General features: G+C 40.0%; 1 protein-coding gene and 2 non-coding genes across 3 annotated transcripts; 2 read left to right on the forward strand and 1 right to left on the reverse strand.

Moving 5' to 3' along the window:
• The first annotated feature begins 11,503 nt into the window (after positions 1–11,503).
• Positions 11,504–11,576, forward strand: Trnam-cau (transfer RNA methionine (anticodon CAU)). The gene has a single exon. It is a non-coding gene; the product is annotated as a tRNA-Met (tRNA).
• Positions 11,577–14,436: 2,860 nt separating this feature from the next.
• On the reverse strand, positions 14,437–14,508 carry Trnaw-cca (transfer RNA tryptophan (anticodon CCA)). Its single transcript has one exon. It is a non-coding gene; the product is annotated as a tRNA-Trp (tRNA).
• A 1,550-nt stretch (positions 14,509–16,058) lies between these two features.
• Positions 16,059–18,229, forward strand: LOC128740941 (hydroxysteroid dehydrogenase-like protein 2). The gene is made up of 4 exons (XM_053836520.1): positions 16,059–16,225; positions 16,606–16,769; positions 16,913–17,126; positions 17,183–18,229. Exons 1-4 carry the CDS (start codon positions 16,209–16,211, stop codon positions 18,036–18,038), a joined length of 1,251 nt encoding a protein of 416 aa, XP_053692495.1. The 5' UTR covers positions 16,059–16,208; the 3' UTR covers positions 18,039–18,229.
• Positions 18,230–19,195: the final 966 nt, after the last annotated feature.

Here is a 19,195-nt window from a genome sequence, read left to right on the forward strand (position 1 = left end):
ACAAAACGTCTTTTTATCACAACATTTTCTGCAAAATTCGATTAGAAACGAATAAGTAGATTATTTTTTGCCTTATTCCAAATATTTTTGACGTAGGACTACGCCTTACTTTAATAGGGTGGCATGCTGCAAAAACAAAAATGATCGTGACACAAAAAACTGATAGATTTTGAACGGTGATAGCTCAGTCAATTTTAAAGGGATTTGCTGGATTACATACCACTCGATTCAAAAAACGTGTGCCTTTTCTGTGGTTTTCACGAAAAGACGGGATTTTACTGCAAACTGCTGGAATTTTTACGTAAAGTCGAACAATTTTTGTGAATTTACATAAGCCTCCAGTCAATCTCGTTTGAGCTTTTCACTTATGAACTTGTTACTTCTATTGCATTTATCAGGTGGATGTGGGAGTGAAATCTATAGTTTTTATAACCTTTCAGTCTAATTACACAGGTCTGCATCAAAAAAACTGCATAGGATTTTTCAACTGATTCTTATAGATTTTTGTCCACTGAATTCAGAAAAAATAATAAAAATTGTCCATCACGTCACGTTTTAATGCAATACTTGTTGAATAATTTTGAAAGCTGGTTTTAGACATAAAGCAGCAGAAATATCCCGGTTGTAATTTACATCAAAAAATTTATTTTTACATCAGAATTGTATTTTTTAATGTAAACCCTACCATGTTTTGGAAAAAACCATATATGATGGAGAAACTATAGAGAATATTATTTTAAAGCAGATTTTGTGCGCTCAAATACGCCCACTTGTGCTCAGTCAGCTGTATTGCCTAATAGAAGCAAATTCGGTAAAAGTTAAGTATGAAACATTTGTAGAGCTGAATGCAATCTACAATCTTACTGAACTGAGTACTCCATTATCTGTAGTATTTACGCAATAATAGTGTTGCAACTTTATCCTTAACGCGAACAAACATTCTATTTATATAATAAGGTTTAAAGGCCGTTTCTATTATAAATGGAAAGAATAATGCACTACTCTATCCAGCAAAATTGTAGATTACATTCAACTAGACAAATGCTTCATACATATTTTTTACAGATTTTGCTTCTATGAGGCACTGCAGTTGAATGTGCGCAAGTTAGCGTACCTGAGTAAAGTAATTCTGTATTGAAGAGAGAAAAAATAGTAGAGGTAAAATATTTCAGTCCAGTAGTATTTTTCCTGTATTTAATAAGTAAAAATTTACAAAAATACTAAAAAAAACCTTATTTAGGGTCTTTATTACGAATCTGTGATAATAATTTTTCCACCCAATTTATGACTTTTCCATTTAAGAAGTATAATTTGCAAAAAATCAGAGGGGTTGTGTACAAGACACGACCGCATATATAGGTGACGCAGGACTACGTAAGTCTCTTTGTAGTGATAGTAGCATGTATTCATGCTTGTATTGCGACATTTGCCCCTATTTAGACTACCCCGATTTACACGATTATCACAGTCGAATCTCGCACACGATTTCGCTCAAAGAAAATGAAGTGAAAAAGAAGGGGAAGAAGGAAAAAGAAGTCAAACGCATTAGTAGATCAAACTAAAAGCCACTCTAGTGTCAGATTAACAGTGCAAAATGCGGTACGTTGCATTACATGATTATCACAGTAGACTAAAAGGGGCAATAATCATTCGATTCTTGATGTATACATGCTATATGCAACATATATACATGCTACATGCGTTGTATGTAACATTTATCAAAGTAGTAACATTGCAAACGTTCAATCCTCAAAAGATTGTGCATTTGAAAACAATTTAACAAAATCAAGAACACAAACTATTGCTTTCCTGCTACCCTACTTAAATTAAAGATTGTTTTTATTACTCATGGTTCCCCACGTTGAAGGGATTTTACCAATTCAATCCTATTTTATCAACAGCACATCTTTTCACTACACTTCTAATGAATACGCATGCTTGCCATTCATACAGAATCGAATTATAACCGAACACTTCAGCTGTAGCACATTTTTCCAACACAGATATCAAATTCGCCGAGGTTTAATCGTCTCGCTGTAAAGAATTTACGCGATCTGTTGGGACAACGAATTTGTGTCATTTTTTCTGGCACACTTCCCTAACACAGACATCAAATTGGACTAGGTTTAATCGCGTTCGTAAGAAATCTGTTGGCACGAGGGGGCTTTGTCACTCTCTCTGGCGTACTTCCCAAGCAAGGACATCCAAATGGTCTAGGTTTAACCGCGGTGTTAAGAAATCTTGTTGAAATGAGGAAACTTTGTCGCTTGTTTTGGCTTACTTCCCAAGCACAGATATCAAATTGGTATAGGTTTAGATCATCGTAAAGGATCTTCCAACCAATCACGAAGCGAGAATTCTGGTAAAACATAGGTTCATTATTTTCAATTTTTCAATAGTTCAACATGAAGAATCCATACTTTTCTTCATTTGGGTCAATTCTTAGAAGATTTTCCGATCGATTGGTGTAAGAATATTGAAAATCGATCGGAAAGCCGCTGAGCTATTAGCGCTCAAAACCTTTCATTTTTCGTGACGCTCGCATTTTTCGATTTTTTGGAATGACACCCTATCTCCAAACTTGCCGTAAGACGTAGTCCTACGTCAAAATCTGTACGTGATGGAGAGAAACGGAAATCAGTTTTGGATTCAGCACCTCAAAAAACATATAATTCACCTAAAGTATCTCATGCATTTGGAAAAAAAATTATTTTTTGCAGACCTGTGTTATTGACATTTTATTGAACATTAGATTTTTAGCTCTCAATTCCTCAGCTTTTCCTTTTATGACGAGTCCTTACAGACACTCTGAAATGCAATACAAAACACTATCATTTTTCGTTGGTACGTGTTACAAAAACAGTGAAAATTCGCGGCTTGCTAATAGTGTATCGACAAGTTACGCGCTTCAGTTACGTAGATGATGGAATAATAGAATTGGAAAAACTTTGAATCCCAATTCTAATGGAACAGTGACTACTTGATCACATAATTAATTTCTACCAAGCGTTCAAATGTGTGATACGTGAATAAAATTCACGCCTGTTAGCTCCGAAAAGGAGCTGCTTGGAGTAGGCTGGCAGCTGATGTATGCAGATGATCTGGAATTATTTATTTATTTACTGGTCTTCGACTATGTCGCACAGACAGTTTTTAATATAGACTTATTCTAAGTTTAAAGGTACTTCTGGTTACATTGAAATCATAACAGTCAGACACAATATTAAATTCACGAGAACACACGTCAATTGGATTACTTCTGACGAAGAGAGTACGATGTATCGGCAGTATAAAGAAATCCGCTCGTCGGGTATGCCTATCTGGTACGTTGAACCGAACTTGGCCAAGCAACTCCGGGCTATTAATATTACTTTCCAGAAGATCGTATATAAACAAGCGTTGCAATATAGTTCTCCTGTTGGTCAAAGTAGGTAGGCGTATAAGAGCACATCGGTGTTCATACGGAGGCAGACGAATTGGATCATTCCAGGGTAGCATTCGCAGAGCATATCGAATGAAGTGACGCTGGATTCGTTCAAGCTGGTTGATATGGACAGCATGGTAGGGTGCCCATACAAGCACACCATATTCCAGAATGCTGCGTACGATCGCACAGTAGAGCGACTTCAGGCAATAGATATCGTCGAACTGCTGCGTATTCCTTTTAATGAAGCCCAGCATAACGTAAGCCTTAGCGGTATTAACTGCAACATGCTGAGCAAAACATAATTTTCTGTCCAAGAGAATGCCCAAATCTTTAACAGAATTTATATTCGGTGATTTTTTCTATAGATGGCTGTGTCCGGCTGCAGAGGCTCTTGGATTTGTTAGTCGATTGGTGCAGGAAAAACTAACTTGTGATCAGCATCCGTAAATGTCAAGTAATGACTTTCTACCGCATTGCCAATCCAACCGTCTACAACTATCAAATAAATGAGTAGGGTATTATCGTTATCGTCGGGCCATCACGATTTTACAGTTTTAGTATCAGGTATCAGCATCTTTGGCTCGAGCAGCACGTTCCTCACAATCATGTGGAAGATTTGTGCCTTGCCCATCTTGCCCGTGTCATCATTTACCTGATGAGGACGGGAAGGAAAACAGGAGGAATAGGAAGGGGTGGATGAGGAATTTGGACAAACACAAACATATATATACCGAGAGATTTTTGTACCCCCGAGGGGATACTGCAATCCTTGGTAGTTAACTTATCAAAAGTACACCCCCTGGGGGGTATACTCATGATAAATAAGAGCTTATAGCTCAATACCGCTTTCGGTAAGGAACATCAAAATGTCTCGTAATTTTAGTTTCCTAAAATCCGATTCATTTAAGACGTAGGATCCAAAGATCCTATGACGCAATTGTGCTACTGCAGGACAGTTGCAAATTACGTGATATGGTGTACCGTAGTCGGATTCACATAAATTACAATGAAACGATTCAGCTCGCTGAATCGTAGCCATATGATAATTTAGTCTGCAGTGACCAGTCAGTGATCTGACAAGAATACTGCAATTTACCTTTGAGTGTTGCAAAAGAAATTTCGCAACCTTCTCACAAGGCTTAACAATGAAACTTTTCGTTTGACGACAAGTTTCAAGATTTTCCCAATAACGTACATGTTCAGATGAAAACCAAGATCGAATCTTTTGTTTTATCCAACATGCCGCAATTGGTAAAGCAGGTTCCGGTCCGAAAACCGACTTTTCTGCTCCAGATCTTGCTAGTTCATCAGCCCATTCATTTCCGGTTATACCAGAATGGCCAGGAACCCAAACCAGATGAACGGCATTTAGAATGCTTAGTTCTTCTAATTGGGTGTGGCAGGCGATGACTGTTTTAGATTTAGAATTAGCCGCACAAAGGGCTTTTATAGCGGCTTGACTGTCAGAACAGAAGTAGATAATCTTGCCTATCAGTTCTTTCTGAAGTGCAAACTGAGCTCCGCACATAATTGCAAAGATTTCAGCTTGAAAAACGGTGCAGTAACTACCCAACGAATAGGATTCCTCCAATTCCAGCTCACGGCAGTAAACACCAGCACCCGCGCGACCTTCGTACAAGGAACCATCGGTATAACAGACCACATAGTCGGAAATTTTCCTTTCCATGTAGCCTGACATCCAATCCTCTCTAGGAGGAAAGTCACTTGAGAAAGTCCTATACGGGAAAGTACGCATGAGCGTTACATCGCTAGGAGCAAGGGCAAACTTGTCCTCAGCAACAATTTGCGACCACAGTCGAGTATGACCAGTGGAACCGTCCACAGACTGCCAAAGGCCAATCGCGTGTAGTCGATAAGCACATATTAGTGCCTCTTGCTTCAGGTGAAAGTGTAGAGGTTTAATATTGAAAATAGCTTCTAGGGCGGCAGTAGGAGTTGTAGTAAAAGCACCAGACATTGCCATTAAACACATCCTTTGAAGATGGTTTAGCTTTGTCTGGACAGTCACAACTTCCCCTCTCTGCCACCATACAAGACAACCATACGCCAGTATCGGTCTGACAACGACCGTGTATAACCAGTGTATGTATTTGGGTTTAAGCCCCCAAGAGTTGCCAATTGCTCGTCTACATTGCCCAAAGGCCATGCACGCTTTTTTAATTCGGAAATCAATATTTGTGGACCAGTCAAGCTTGGAGTTGAGAATCAACCCCACGTACTTCACTTCGTTCACAACATCAACATCCGAATCGTAAAAGCGCAGAGCGCGAGCTCCATTGGTATTTCTACGTCTTGAAAATAAGACGATAGATGTTTTGCTCGGATTTACCGAAAGTGCAGTTTCTCGGCACCACGTTTCTACGACACGTAGTGCCTGCTGCATTAAGTCAAATAATGTGCTTATGCACTTTCCAACTACTAGGATGAGATAGTCATCCGCAAAACCATATGACGGATAGCCTAGACCATTGAGTTTCCTCAATAGGCCGTCCGCCACAAGGTTCCATAAAAGAGGCGAGAGAACGCCACCTTGTGGACATCCACAAACACTTTGCTTCCAAATGCTTGCTTGCCGTAAGGACGAAAAAAGCAATCGGTTACTAAGCATTTGTTCTATCCACTTTATGATTATTGAAGGCACATTATGATAACGAGCAGCCTCCAAAATGGAAGCGAAAGATGCGTTATCAAACGCGCCTTCAATATCCAAAAAAGTTCCTAAGCAAGATTCCTTTTGGGAAAAAGCAACCTCAATTTTATCCACCACATCATGTAATAAAGTGGTTGTAGACTTGCCACTTTGATAAGCATGCTGTGCTGAATGAAGAGGAACTTCTACTAAGCTTGTTTCGCGGATGTGGTGATCAACAATCCGCTCAAGTGATTTAAGCAAGAAAGACGTTAGACTGATTGGTCTAAAACTTTTGGCTTGCTCGTATGTCGCGCGTCCACCTTTAGGAATAAACTTAATGGTTATTTCACGCCATTGAGTTGGGATGTACCCAATAGCAATACTACACACAAACATCCTTCTCAGAATGTGTTTGAAGTACTTGAATCCTTTTTGCAGTAGAATAGGGTATATTCCATCTGTTCCAGGAGATTTGTATGGAGAGAAGCTGTTCACGGCCCACTCAATCGCTTCAGTTGTGACAAGTCTCCGAGCAAAAGCCCATGAGTCTAAGCCACCTAAAACGATTTCTGGATCGTTTCGAACTTCAGGTTCCACACAGCCCGGAAAGTGACTATAAAAGAGACATTCCAGGATTTCATTGTCATTCGAACAGTATTCACCGTTCGAACTTCGAATGTTATTAACCTGATAATCTTTCGATTTTGACAGTATTTTATTAAGTCGACTTGCCTCGCCGAAACTGGAAACGTTGCTACAGAACCTGTGCCAGCTCGTGCGTGCTGAAGATCGTAAAGCCTTTGCATAGGCTTTCCGGGCCTGCTTGAAAGGCTCCACGCCATCCCTCCGACGTCTGTTCCAGGCTCTCCTGCATCGTTTCTTTAGTTCCGCGAGATGAGAGTTCCACCATGGTGTTCCTCTAGTCGTTTTAATAGTTTTTAGTGGGCAAGCTACTTCAAAAGCTTCCGCAATAAAAGATGTTGTGACATCTACAGCCACATCCAAGTCGATCGATGACTCAATCGTCGGTTCGAATCCTTGAAATTTCGTCGCCAGTTCCTCCTCAAAGAGTTCCCAGTCAGAAAATCTCGGATTGCGAAATGTTGCAGCGTTCAAGGAGACACCCAAATGATCAAAATATATAAAGCAATGATCAGATATTGGTGTCTCATTTGAAACATGCCATTGTGCCAACTCATGACTGATCCTGTTAGAGCAGAGTGTTATATCTAACACTTCCTCTCTACCAGCTCGTATGAAAGTTGGACAATTGCCAATGTTGAGTATTCCAAGGTTGGTACCACTCAAATATTCCATCAAATCAGAGCCTCTCAGATTGATATCCGAGCTGCCCCAAATGATGTGATGGGCATTGGCATCACTGCCTACAATGAGCGGAAGCCCACTAGATTGGCAGTATCTCACCACATTTCTGAAATCGTCGCTGGGAGACGGTTCATCGTGTGGTAAGTATGCAGAACAGTAGACATAGCGCCTATGGACATCATCCACGACGAGTTCTACTGTGACTGCACAAATATCTCGAGTAGTCAACTCAGAGATAAGGCATGCACTAATTGACCTATGCAACAATATGCATGCCCTGGGCATCAAACGAGGATTTGTCATACCAGTTTTGCTGAAAACAGCAAAGTTCTGGTTTCCAATATCCGTCGAATGAAAGTACCCCTTGCGAAAATATGGCTCCTGGACCAATGCGATGGTGACAGAGCCATTAAAAAGTTTTTCGCATAAATACAAATTTGCTGCCCGTTTGTGTTGAAGATTTATTTGTGCGACTCTAACTATTTGACTAGCGGAGTATATGCACAAACAATCTCCAACACAGATCAGACAGCAAATTGTAAGCGAAGCCAATTAAGTTGGCCAGAACGCACTTGGCGTAAAACCCATAAGGGAAATTGGGCAGGACTACTATGCTGTTCCCACGAAACGCAAGGGACAACAAAGATCGACCGTACCAGAGCCCCGCATGGCACAGTAGGGGCAAGATGCCCAAAGCACTCCGTTCGCGACTGGCATGTTTTCACCCCTCCAGCCATTCAGTCATCGGCACGGAGATAGACCTTGACTTAGGGGCACCTGATTTGCCGACTCCCGGCAGGATCAGGTCCCGTGGCTCAATTTTTGCCCAAACGTACAATTCGGCACCAACCGCCAAAGGGCGTAAGTGCAGATTGTGTAAAACAGACCGATTAAGAGTCTCTCTCTCTCTCTCTCTGTGCTAAGCCAGCTGAGAAAATAACTCTCTCCCGGTGTGCTCACACCCCGCAGCCGCGCCCTCCGAAAATCCTGCGCCGAACTGCACGATTAGGTAGCCGGAAACCACACGGCGAGTGTTCCACCTTCTCTGTCTGCATACGACAACCAAAGTTGCGTACCACCAGGTGCGCAACTTTGGCTACCGTACCCCAGCCGGCACCTCGTGGAGGTAGAGATAGGAGTTAGAAAACAGAGGTGATATATTTGCACATGTTCACTCATTTGCCAGCCTGGTTACATTGAAATCATAACAGTCAGACACAATATTAAATTCACGAGAACACACGTCAATTGGATTACTTCTGACGAAGAGAGTACGATGTATCGGCAGTATAAAGAAATCCGCTCGTCGGGTATGCCTATCTGGTACGTTGAACCGAACTTGGCCAAGCAACTCCGGGCTATTAATATTACTTTCCAGAAGATCGTATATAAACAAGCGTTGCAATATAGTTCTCCTGTTGGTCAAAGTAGGTAGGCGTATAAGAGCACATCGGTGTTCATACGGAGGCAGACGAATTGGATCATTCCAGGGTAGCATTCGCAGAGCATATCGAATGAAGTGACGCTGGATTCGTTCAAGCTGGTTGATATGGACAGCATGGTAGGGTGCCCATACAAGCACACCATATTCCAGAATGCTGCGTACGATCGCACAGTAGAGCGACTTCAGGCAATAGATATCGTCGAACTGCTGCGTATTCCTTTTAATGAAGCCCAGCATAACGTAAGCCTTAGCGGTATTAACTGCAACATGCTGAGCAAAACATAATTTTCTGTCCAAGAGAATGCCCAAATCTTTAACAGAATTTATATTCGGTGATTTTTTCTATAGATGGCTGTGTCCGGCTGCAGAGGCTCTTGGATTTGTTAGTCGATTGGTGCAGGAAAAACTAACTTGTGATCAGCATCCGTAAATGTCAAGTAATGACTTTCTACCGCATTGCCAATCCAACCGTCTACAACTATCAAATAAATGAGTAGGGTATTATCGTTATCGTCGGGCCATCACGATTTTACAGTTTTAGTAACTCATGATATCTATGATACAACCATTGTAAAACTTCTTACTGTGACAGCTAGCTTTTCACAATATTGTGAGTTTCAATCGTTTATTCAAAACACGCGTACTGAATTCAGTGACTAAATCTCAAAAAAAAAAAAAAGTTTTGCAGGCGCAGTAAACTTTTCTTCGAGAAACGATTCATGAAATGCAATTTTCGAGATAAATGTTGAAAAAGTATTAAGTGTGTTGCGCTTCACACGACTATAGAAAAATCTCCTCCAGTGAGGTGTTTGGTTAGGATAAGGTGAAATACTACAAAAGCGCTTATTGTAAAGGTCGGGCCACTTGAGTAGTCATGGTTGGACCACCATAATTTTAAGCGTAGAAACGCCTTATTCGCTGGATAATGTCTGTCACGTTACGTAAAATGTGATGAAATAAGGCTAAATGAATACGATAAAAACCTAGATTGTTGTTGTTTTGTTTTTCATTGTAGTAGTACACTTCGGTAAAAACGATTGTAGCAATAGTGATTTTACAATATCGCCAAAATTTCGCAAAAATGTAATTAAAATAAGGATATTTTTACTTATAAGGGCCGTTGTGTACGGAAATCATTCTTTTCATGTCTCTATATTGAATTTACATTCGTAATTATTGGATTTTGAACGGTGGCCCAACCTGTACAAGGAGGCCCGACATTTTTTGTCTACAAGTAAATGCCTGTAACCAAGAATGGAAAAAGTCATTCACTCAAGTGAGCATTGCGGATTTACGATCATAAGCTGTCGAAAGCATGAAGATTATAGCTTGTCGTTTGTAAGATCTACCGAGCGGTCACTATTCTGAGTGACATCTACAAAGGATTTTCGCAAGTCATATTCCGTCGACTGACCAGTAGCTTTGTGGGAAGTTCATGGAAGGTCGGTCGACAGTGGGCCATTCTTTACATTGCGCCAGATCCTCAAACATTCAGGGCATAGGTTGCAACATTATGGTTAGGTATCTGCGTGATTGCTTTATGGGATCTCCCCTCCACAACCGAATGCCCGCACCTTACCCTTGACACCACTCGTCAGGTTTTGGGCAGTGATGAGACCAGACTTCTTTTGATACTTTTATCCACTGTTTCTGCAAAGCAAATTTGTTTTTCAACACCAACAACAGTTTTCAACAGTTTTTGAGGCATTTATCCAGATAGATTTTCCCGTTGATTGTATCCATCGTGATGTACGATCTGCCAAACCAAGAACATAAAACTCCTGCTCCGACAACTACGTTGTGTCCAGTTTGACCCATTAACCATGACCCGTCTAGGCTTCGTCAGCCGCTCTCGGAACAGCTAGGGTTACCAAGTGGCCGGTTTTTGGCCGGCCCGACCGGTTTTTACTTGCAAAGCCGGTGGCCGGTCAATCCGGCAAAAAGGCCGGTTTTCCGACATGTGAAGCCGGATTTGTACTTTTTACCTGATTTGTTAAATTTTCTGATAAATTTATAAGCAATTCTGAGCAGTGGATCATTGAAGCACAATTGAAGATAATCAGTTTAGCAGTGACAATACCTTGCTGTAATATACATTAAATTGTCCACTAGCGCCAGAAGCAAGTAGTTGTCACTCTAAAACTAGCTATCTTCAATAACCCATTCATTGTTCGTTGTTGTTGCGACTGTGATGTCCTGCCGTTCGCTATCTCCACAACTGACTGCTCATCCCATTTACAACTGTCAATCGCATTTTTTAAGGCAGGACCGACCGGCCGGTTTTTGTAATTTTCAGACTTGGCAACCCTAGGAACAGCTTCCTGGCGCCGGTTTTAAGTGTCGTGTATTGTTTGTCGTTCCGGTTCGGTGCCTTCCGGACCTTGAATGCGCTAGCATGTTTCTCCGCCTACTTCGTCGCATCGTGAATCGAAAGTCTCGGCTGACTCTTGAACAGACTATATACTTTTCAGGTCTTCACCTCAAAGAAGTTTACGGTTTAAGAGAAACAGAATAGTATAGAATTTCTAGTGTCAACCGAGCATCAAATATGTAAGATATACACTGTTATTATTTTATTAAACAGTAAATATGTTGACAATTTTAAGTTTATTCCCAAATTTTTTCAAAACAATGATTTTCGGCGCAGACGTCTGCCTCGATAGCGCAGTCGGTAGCGCGTAAGTCTCATAATCTTAAGGTCGTGAGTTCGATCCTCACTCGGGGCATAGCTTTTTTTTATATTGTGCGCTTATTTGTGTTCTCTGAACAAACAATTTTCAAAGAAATAAATATGTATCTTCTTCATTGGCGAAACTAGCGCTCATTTCTAAGGAGAGCTATAGGACCGTTTTATTTCGTCGGATTATTTAAATTAAATGCACATTAATGAATGAGATCTCCTAAATGAATTCCAGTTTTTATTATCTATAGTTTTCCAACTATAGTTATTTAAGTTCGAAAATTTGAGTCGATTTTTTTGGGGGCGGGGTTTAATCCTGCCCTCTCTAGTTCCGCAAATGAATATATTCTGTCAAACTAAACATTTTGTCAACATTTCCGTTGAATTATGTTGAAATATGTTACTATACCATGCGTTTAAAACAATCAATTTTTTGCAATTACCCGAAAATTTTCGTACAAACAAATGCTGTTGGACTATTGGGCATATATCTTACAAATTTAGGAATGCCAAAAAGTACATTTTGGTCATTTTGGTTGTTACATCAACTATGAGAACTATGGAACTATGATTCCAAACAGGTTGAAAAAATCAAGATAGTTTTATTTTTGAAAATAAAAATAAAAGTGATAGGGGCGGTCCCCCAGTACCGGACACCTAAGCATTTTGACATATATAAAATCAACACTTAGCATTACTTTAGTTTTTATTAACTGGAAGAGTAATTTAAAAATAGGATACTTGCATCACTAACGAGCCATTTTAAAAGCCAAATGAGAAAGCGATAAAAATAATTACTTAAAAATTGTGTCTCCCAGTACCGGACACTTAAGAGAAATCATAAAATAAACCAATTCGGGGCTTATAATTCTGAAAAATACATGTGAAAATGTTTAAAATCTCTTATTGCTTGCATACATACTAAAGATGTTTGAAAAATTGCTTTGCATACAAATCAATAGCTTTTACGTACTACATCGAAGCTTTTCTGTTTTCTTCGATAAATTTATCATTAATTGGTTCCCTTTTTTTTCATATTTAAGATAACCGGTTCGGTATAAGTGATGTTTTCTCTTTTTTCAATCTCTTTTTGTTTGCAAAATCTTGATTTCATTCAAGAATTTGAGTGAACCAAGCAAAGCATTTTGCTGTCCGGTATTGGGGGACGGCTCTGTGTCCGGTACTGGGTGACGGGAATCACTGAGTACAATTTATATTTTTTAACGAATTGAATATCCTAGTGGCAAAATGAGCTATGGAGCTTGGAAACTATTTAATAAAGAAAGATATTTTATACATGAAAAACGAAACTATTTAATAAAGAAAGATATTTTATACATGTCGCTTGAGCTAGTTATGTTATTAACCATATCTAATCCAGTGCCGCTTAAGTCACTTATGCATTCAACAATATTTAACCAATTATCACTTAAGTCAGTTTTATGCAGTTAACAATATTGAATAAAAACGATAGGCCAATAATAGGAAAATCTACCCTAGCTATCAAACATAACAGAAACTAAGTGGAACAATAGACTCTTGGCACCCGATCCGACGAATCAAGCACAATAGCGCATGTAACAAGAGATCTATTGTGCCCATATCTAATGTACGGGCGATTTTGGGCATAAATACGAGCGCCCTCCGATAGATCATAGATGTAAGATTAGTTCGAAATAAATATTCATCGCGACAACACGTTCGAGCTTCGAGTGCTTTACTGTTTCGCCTCCGTCGAATACGTTCACCGTTGGTAAGTCCGACTAGACGGGATTAGGAAACGTTCCTTGTTACGCAAGGTGGAGTCCTTTAATCACGTGAACGAATAGGTGCTGGCCCGTTACGCGGAACGATCTCTATTCGATCGATATCCCGGAGAGGCAAGGGTACAATACTGCGTTGCTTGTTCCTCAAGTGGTACAGTGTTGTTTTCCTCTTCGCGGGTTAGTTCAGTCATGGGTTGTGATGCAACACGCCTCTGACTAAAGGCCACTCTCCCACCCCCCTTGTTATCGTTGGTTTACGTCGAGTAAGGTCGACCGCGTGGCGTCGGTACGAATAATACTGTAACGCTGATTCAAAAATTAGCCGAAACATAACAATTCGATCGGCAGTTGATAAAAACAAACAAAATTAATCTCTGTTTTCATGTTTTCTGTCCTATAAAATCACACATGTTAATTTTTTATCCTTTTTATTGATTTTATCGTATTAGCTACTTTGAAAGTCAGAAGTGTCCGGTATTGGGAGCTGTCCGGCGCTGGGGAACTTCCCCCTTTTCCTACGTTATCTTTTGTCGATAATGAAAAGATAATCCTTAAATATTGATGCTTAGTAAAAGCTTCAATGTAATTGGTATCAAATTTGGTTCTAAAATGCTGTTTTTCGTTCCTACGAGAGGAACGTAAACGAAGACACGCCATAGACCAGTGATGGCCAAAGCGCGGCCCGCGGGCCTCATGCGGCCCTTCGTAATAATTCGTGCGGCCCGCGGGCTAATTTGAGGGATGGCAGACTTATGAATATTTTTTTTGATGACACAGGGGTCACTCAGTTCAGTCGTAGTACTTCGTGCATATTGTAGATCTGATTGCTCTGCGGTTTAAATCTTGTGGTGATTGCTAATAGCTGCCTATTTTACATTTTGTATGCGAAAGAATGGCCAGAGGTCATTGCGGCCCGCGGACTCATGGGGCGATCTGATTTGGCCCGCACCACGCTTATGCCTGGGCACTACTGCCATAGACGAAGACATCCTGGTCCAGGAGCCTATTTAATTGATAAAAATCTTTGCATGAATATAGTAGAAATGTTGTTGAATATTTATTGGTTGATTGAATTTGTTTTTAGTGCTAATGCAAGCAAAATAAGAAAACTGCTTTAAAATTTCATAAAAAAGTAGAGATTGACCCCGACGTGATTTGAACACGCAACCTTCTGATCTGGAGTCAGACGCGCTACCGTTGCGCCACGGAGTCTATGTGAGATCGGTTATAAAAATCTCATATAATAAGACTAGTGTTCATACTTGATACCAAGTTCGTTTATTTTTATTTCAACTGAGTTCATTTACTCATGATTACGCGTCCATGCTGAAATGAATCAAACCTCAAACACACTCTAAATACGCTGAATGAATGCAAACACGGATAGCCGGAATTGATCCAATAGCGAATGTGTTTATGGGTATAAACATAAAGTTAATACGAGTTAACAACAACCAGAGGGATTGTGTGGCTGTCAACCTACATACATTGCCCATGTGCCACTCAATGATTTTGGTACCTGTTTGGTACCTTTCATTCTGGCATTTACTTACTGGTTGATTGATTTTAAAACAAATGAAACTAAGCAGAAAGCAGTTAAACACATCCTTTAAGCTATAATTTAACTTTATTGTCGCCAATTGTCGTTGATGTTCAGCCCGTAAAATTTTAACAATTTTAGTCCCCTGACAACAAAATGTTGGCATATATAGTGTAATGAGAACCAAGGTATTGTGCTTTGCAGCTGAACCTGGATTAATCCAAATTATTTTCTCTAATGCCAATGTATATGACAATACAAAACAGCAACATTGCCGTTGTCGCTCTTTCTCTTTCTTCCTACAGCTGTCATATTATGTCGCACATTTTGTGTCAGTCGTACTTTTAGACTGCGGTGTCCAGTAAGGTACAAAATGCGGAATATCTCCTATCATGTTTCTAAAAACGCTTGCTTTTTGAAAGTACCATGAAAAAGCTATTCAAATTTACCACGATTCTTGTATGAGCAACATGTTCTCTGACAATTTTACCAACTTTCATAAATAATGTATAGTAATTTCTAATTTTGATCACTATTATGTTATTTTTGTTGTGTATCGGGGTAACACCGAAAGCATTGGCGGGTCATTCCTAGGGGGGGGGGGGGGGGGGGGGCTAAAACGCACGGCATTTTTTTCAGCCATTTTATTCGGTCGGCCAAGTCCATTTTCTAGGGGGGCTAAATCTCTCCTAGGGAGGGCTTAGCCCCCCCTAGCCCCCTAGTTCCGCCAATGACCGAAAGTAACATGCTTAAGCTACTTTTTCATCTAAATAGCTGTAAACTAAGTAGTTAAAATGAAAGAATTCGTTATCAATAACTTTTTCGTACATACTGGCATACTAAATAATAAGAGAGTAAGTATTCGTTTATAAATAAAAATGATTAATGTTCATTTGCTTCTTTTTGACAAAACCCTAATAATAGTTATTTTATTCACTTTCGGTTTTATCCAGTTATGTAAATAATTTCCAGCAAACAAAAATAGTGGAACAATGTTATCAAAAAGCTGAGTTCAGGTTTTCCGTTCAGCGAAATTACACATTCTAACAAAAAATGAACTTTGAAAGTGAACCCATTGCGTACGTACAGTGTTTTGCGTCACGAACACCACTTTCAATTCGGAATATTTGTGTATACTGCATACCACTCTGCTAACAGCGAATGAACTTTGTACCTCAAATGAAACTATTGTAATGTTTCATTTATTACGGTAAAGTTGAGTTGATAGGCGTAGAGGAAAGTCATTGCAGTAAAAATACCGCTCCTTGATGAAGTGTTATTGCATTCGCAAGTTCAGTGTACTATTGTTTATAGATTCCATTCATTTATCTGACGATTTTGTGTTAAGTCATTCTACACAACCGTGACTACAATGATTGTCAACACCGGGTATGTATACTTCAAATCAAAATGCCCTTTGAGCCTTTATGGAGATGTATTTTCAACAACCTAAAACGATTTATCAGCCAGAATGATAAGGCCAAGATAATACTGCAAAGCAAGCGTTATCTGTATGTTTATTCCGAAATATTCAACTGCAAATTAAATTGTTCAATTTCCTGGATCACTTATATTCATTCCTTCATTGCTGCATAATTTCACAAATAGACACGTCACTTAGTAGGAAGATACGGACATAAGAAAATATGAAAAATACAGGGTACGGATCTGTTTGCTTAAAAACCGGTTTTAAAAGTGTAAATCAGAATCAGATGCGAAAGTACCTAGTACTATTCAATATTTAAAAATATTTTACCTACTACTTACAGAAAATTAGCTGGCCGCACACTTTTTATTACGGGTGCATCTAGAGGAATCGGTAAGGCGATTGCCCTAAAAGCCGCACAAGATGGTGCCAACATAGTGGTAGCAGCCAAGACTGCTGAAGCTCATCCGAAGTTACCTGGGACCATATATACGGCTGCGGCTGAAAGTACGTATACGATCAGAAAAAACATAGAACAGTTTCCATCGGGCTTTCAAATTTAGGATTACATGTTATATAAAATGCAAATAATAGAAAGATTATCGTATTGTGCATTAAATTTAACACTGTATCGTTCATTCCTATTTCAGTCGAGGCTGCTGGCGGTAAGGCGTTACCTTGTGTTGTGGATGTCCGTGATGAAAATACAGTGCGCGCCGCGATTAAGAGTGCAGTGGATAAATTCGGCGGAATAGACATCTTGGTGAACAATGCTAGCGCAATCTCCCTCACCCCTACCGAGCAAACCGATATGAAACGTTATGATCTTATGCATAATATCAATACTCGGGGTACTTTTTTGGTGTAGGTAAACTACAATTTTACCGAAATAAGTATCTTAATCAATTTTTTTTTTTCAGATCCAAAGAATGCATCCCTTACCTGAAAAAGAGCAACCACGCTCACATTCTTAACATATCACCGCCCTTGAATATGAATCCCTTGTGGTTCAGCAATCATGTGGCTTATACCATGGCGAAGTATGGCATGTCCATGTGTGTACTTGGCATGGCGCGGGAATTCAAGGACAATAATATTGCTGTCAATGCGTTGTGGCCCAGAACTGCTATCTACACAGCAGCGATGGAGATGCTAACTGGCAAAGAAAGCGATCAGTTTTCACGGAAACCAGAAATTATGAGCGATGCGGCTTACGCCATCCTTTGCAAGGAACCCAGGAATTGCAGCGGAAACTTCTATATTGACGATGAAATACTGAAGGCAGAAGGAGTTTCCGATTTCAAACAATATGCATGTGTACCGGCAAATGCGGATAAATTGATGCCAGACTTTTTCTTGGACGTAGATCCAGAAAAATTGTTGGAATTTGCAGCTGAAGGTAGTCACGCTGCTTCGTTCAAGAAGGCCGAAGCACCAGCGGGTAAAATTGAAGGATTATTCCAAAAGATTGAATCCTTGCTTAGTGATGAAATTGTCAGTAAAACCAGAGCGATCTATGAGTTTAACGTCAAAGGGGAAGAAGCAGGAATTTGGTTTGCTGACCTCAAGAATGGTACAGGGAAAGTCGGCAAAGGTAAGCCGCCGGTTGATGCTGACGCCACTCTCACGATGGACTCTAAGCACTTTTTCGACATGTTTAGTGGTAAGTTGAAGCCTGCCAGCGCGTTCATGACTGGTAAACTGAAGATTAAAGGAGATTTGCAAAAAGCAATGAAATTAGAGAAGCTGATGGGTGGTTTGAAAGCAAAATTGTAAATAAGCTAGTAGTTTGATAAAGGGAAAAGGATAGAGCAGTTTGAAAATTGTCTGATTTGTTATATACTATGACATAATCTTACAGAACCAGCATTTTATTGAAATAGACATATTGTGGTGCAATTGAGTTTAAAGAATTTGTCCTTTTATTTGAGATGTCCAATTAACCTACAGACTGGTTTGTGAATAAAAGGAATAAACCGAATAAACTGTGTTATGAAACTTGAAACCTTTCATCATACATGCAAGTCGCTCAATGTGCAACACATTTAATCTCATTAAACCATAGACCATTTAATTCTGATTTCTTTGTGGGAACTTATCAAGCCGTCCGTCGAAGGACGGTCTATAATGGATGAAATATTTACACTGTGGCAGATACTTCAAAGCCGCACATGACACTATCGACCGGAAAGGGTTATGGAAAATGGGAAAATCATGGAAGAGAACAACTTCTCCAGGAGGCTAGTCAAACTGGTTCAATCTACGGTGGATGGTACACTACACAGGTCTGTACGGATTTCGGGTGGATTGTCAAATTCATTCGAAACACACAGAGGGTTTCGTCAAGGTGATGGTCTCTCATACCTGCTGTTCAACATAGCGCTACAAGCTGTTATGAGCCAAGCGGATATCAACACGCGGGGTACGATCTTCAGCAAATCCTGAATCCAGATACTTGCCGATGACAAGGATGTGGAATGACTGAACAGTCACAAGACTAAAGATTGATGATATTATAAGCGGAAGTCGTGCTTACTACGGGCTTTAAGCAATTGCGATTCAGTAAACTAAGTCCTCGTACTAAAGTGTACCCTGGCAAGCCACTCAGTAGACCGAATGCTCTCTACGCGCATGTAACCCGTGTTGCGAAGTCCACACTCCTGTGGTCTAAATTTCTCACACCCGCGTACTCATGCTAACAAACACACCGGCGTAAGCATCCCTTTAAAACTCGCGCTCTTATTTCTTCATGCACTGAAACGAGTTTTTGCGACTGTGTGTTTAGCTAACAGCTACAGTCATCGCTCGCCGTTCGTCGTTGCAGCCCGAGCTGTAGATATCGATTACTCATGACGGTTTGTACTCCCGCCCGTGAGTAGAATCGAGGGCGAAGATGAAGAAGAAAAAAAAGTAATGCAAATTTTGTATCCCAG

This window comes from Sabethes cyaneus, chromosome 1 (assembly GCF_943734655.1).
Source record: "Sabethes cyaneus chromosome 1, idSabCyanKW18_F2, whole genome shotgun sequence".
NCBI classification, from domain to species: domain Eukaryota; kingdom Metazoa; phylum Arthropoda; class Insecta; order Diptera; family Culicidae; genus Sabethes; species Sabethes cyaneus.

Coding starts and splice junctions, on each gene's coding strand:
- LOC128740941 (XM_053836520.1), top strand. Junction 16,770..16,912: donor ATATACGGCTGCGGCTGAAA/GTACGTATACGA, acceptor TTCCTATTTCAG/TCGAGGCTGCTGGCGGTAAG. Junction 17,127..17,182: donor ACTCGGGGTACTTTTTTGGT/GTAGGTAAACTA, acceptor TTTTTTTTTCAG/ATCCAAAGAATGCATCCCTT.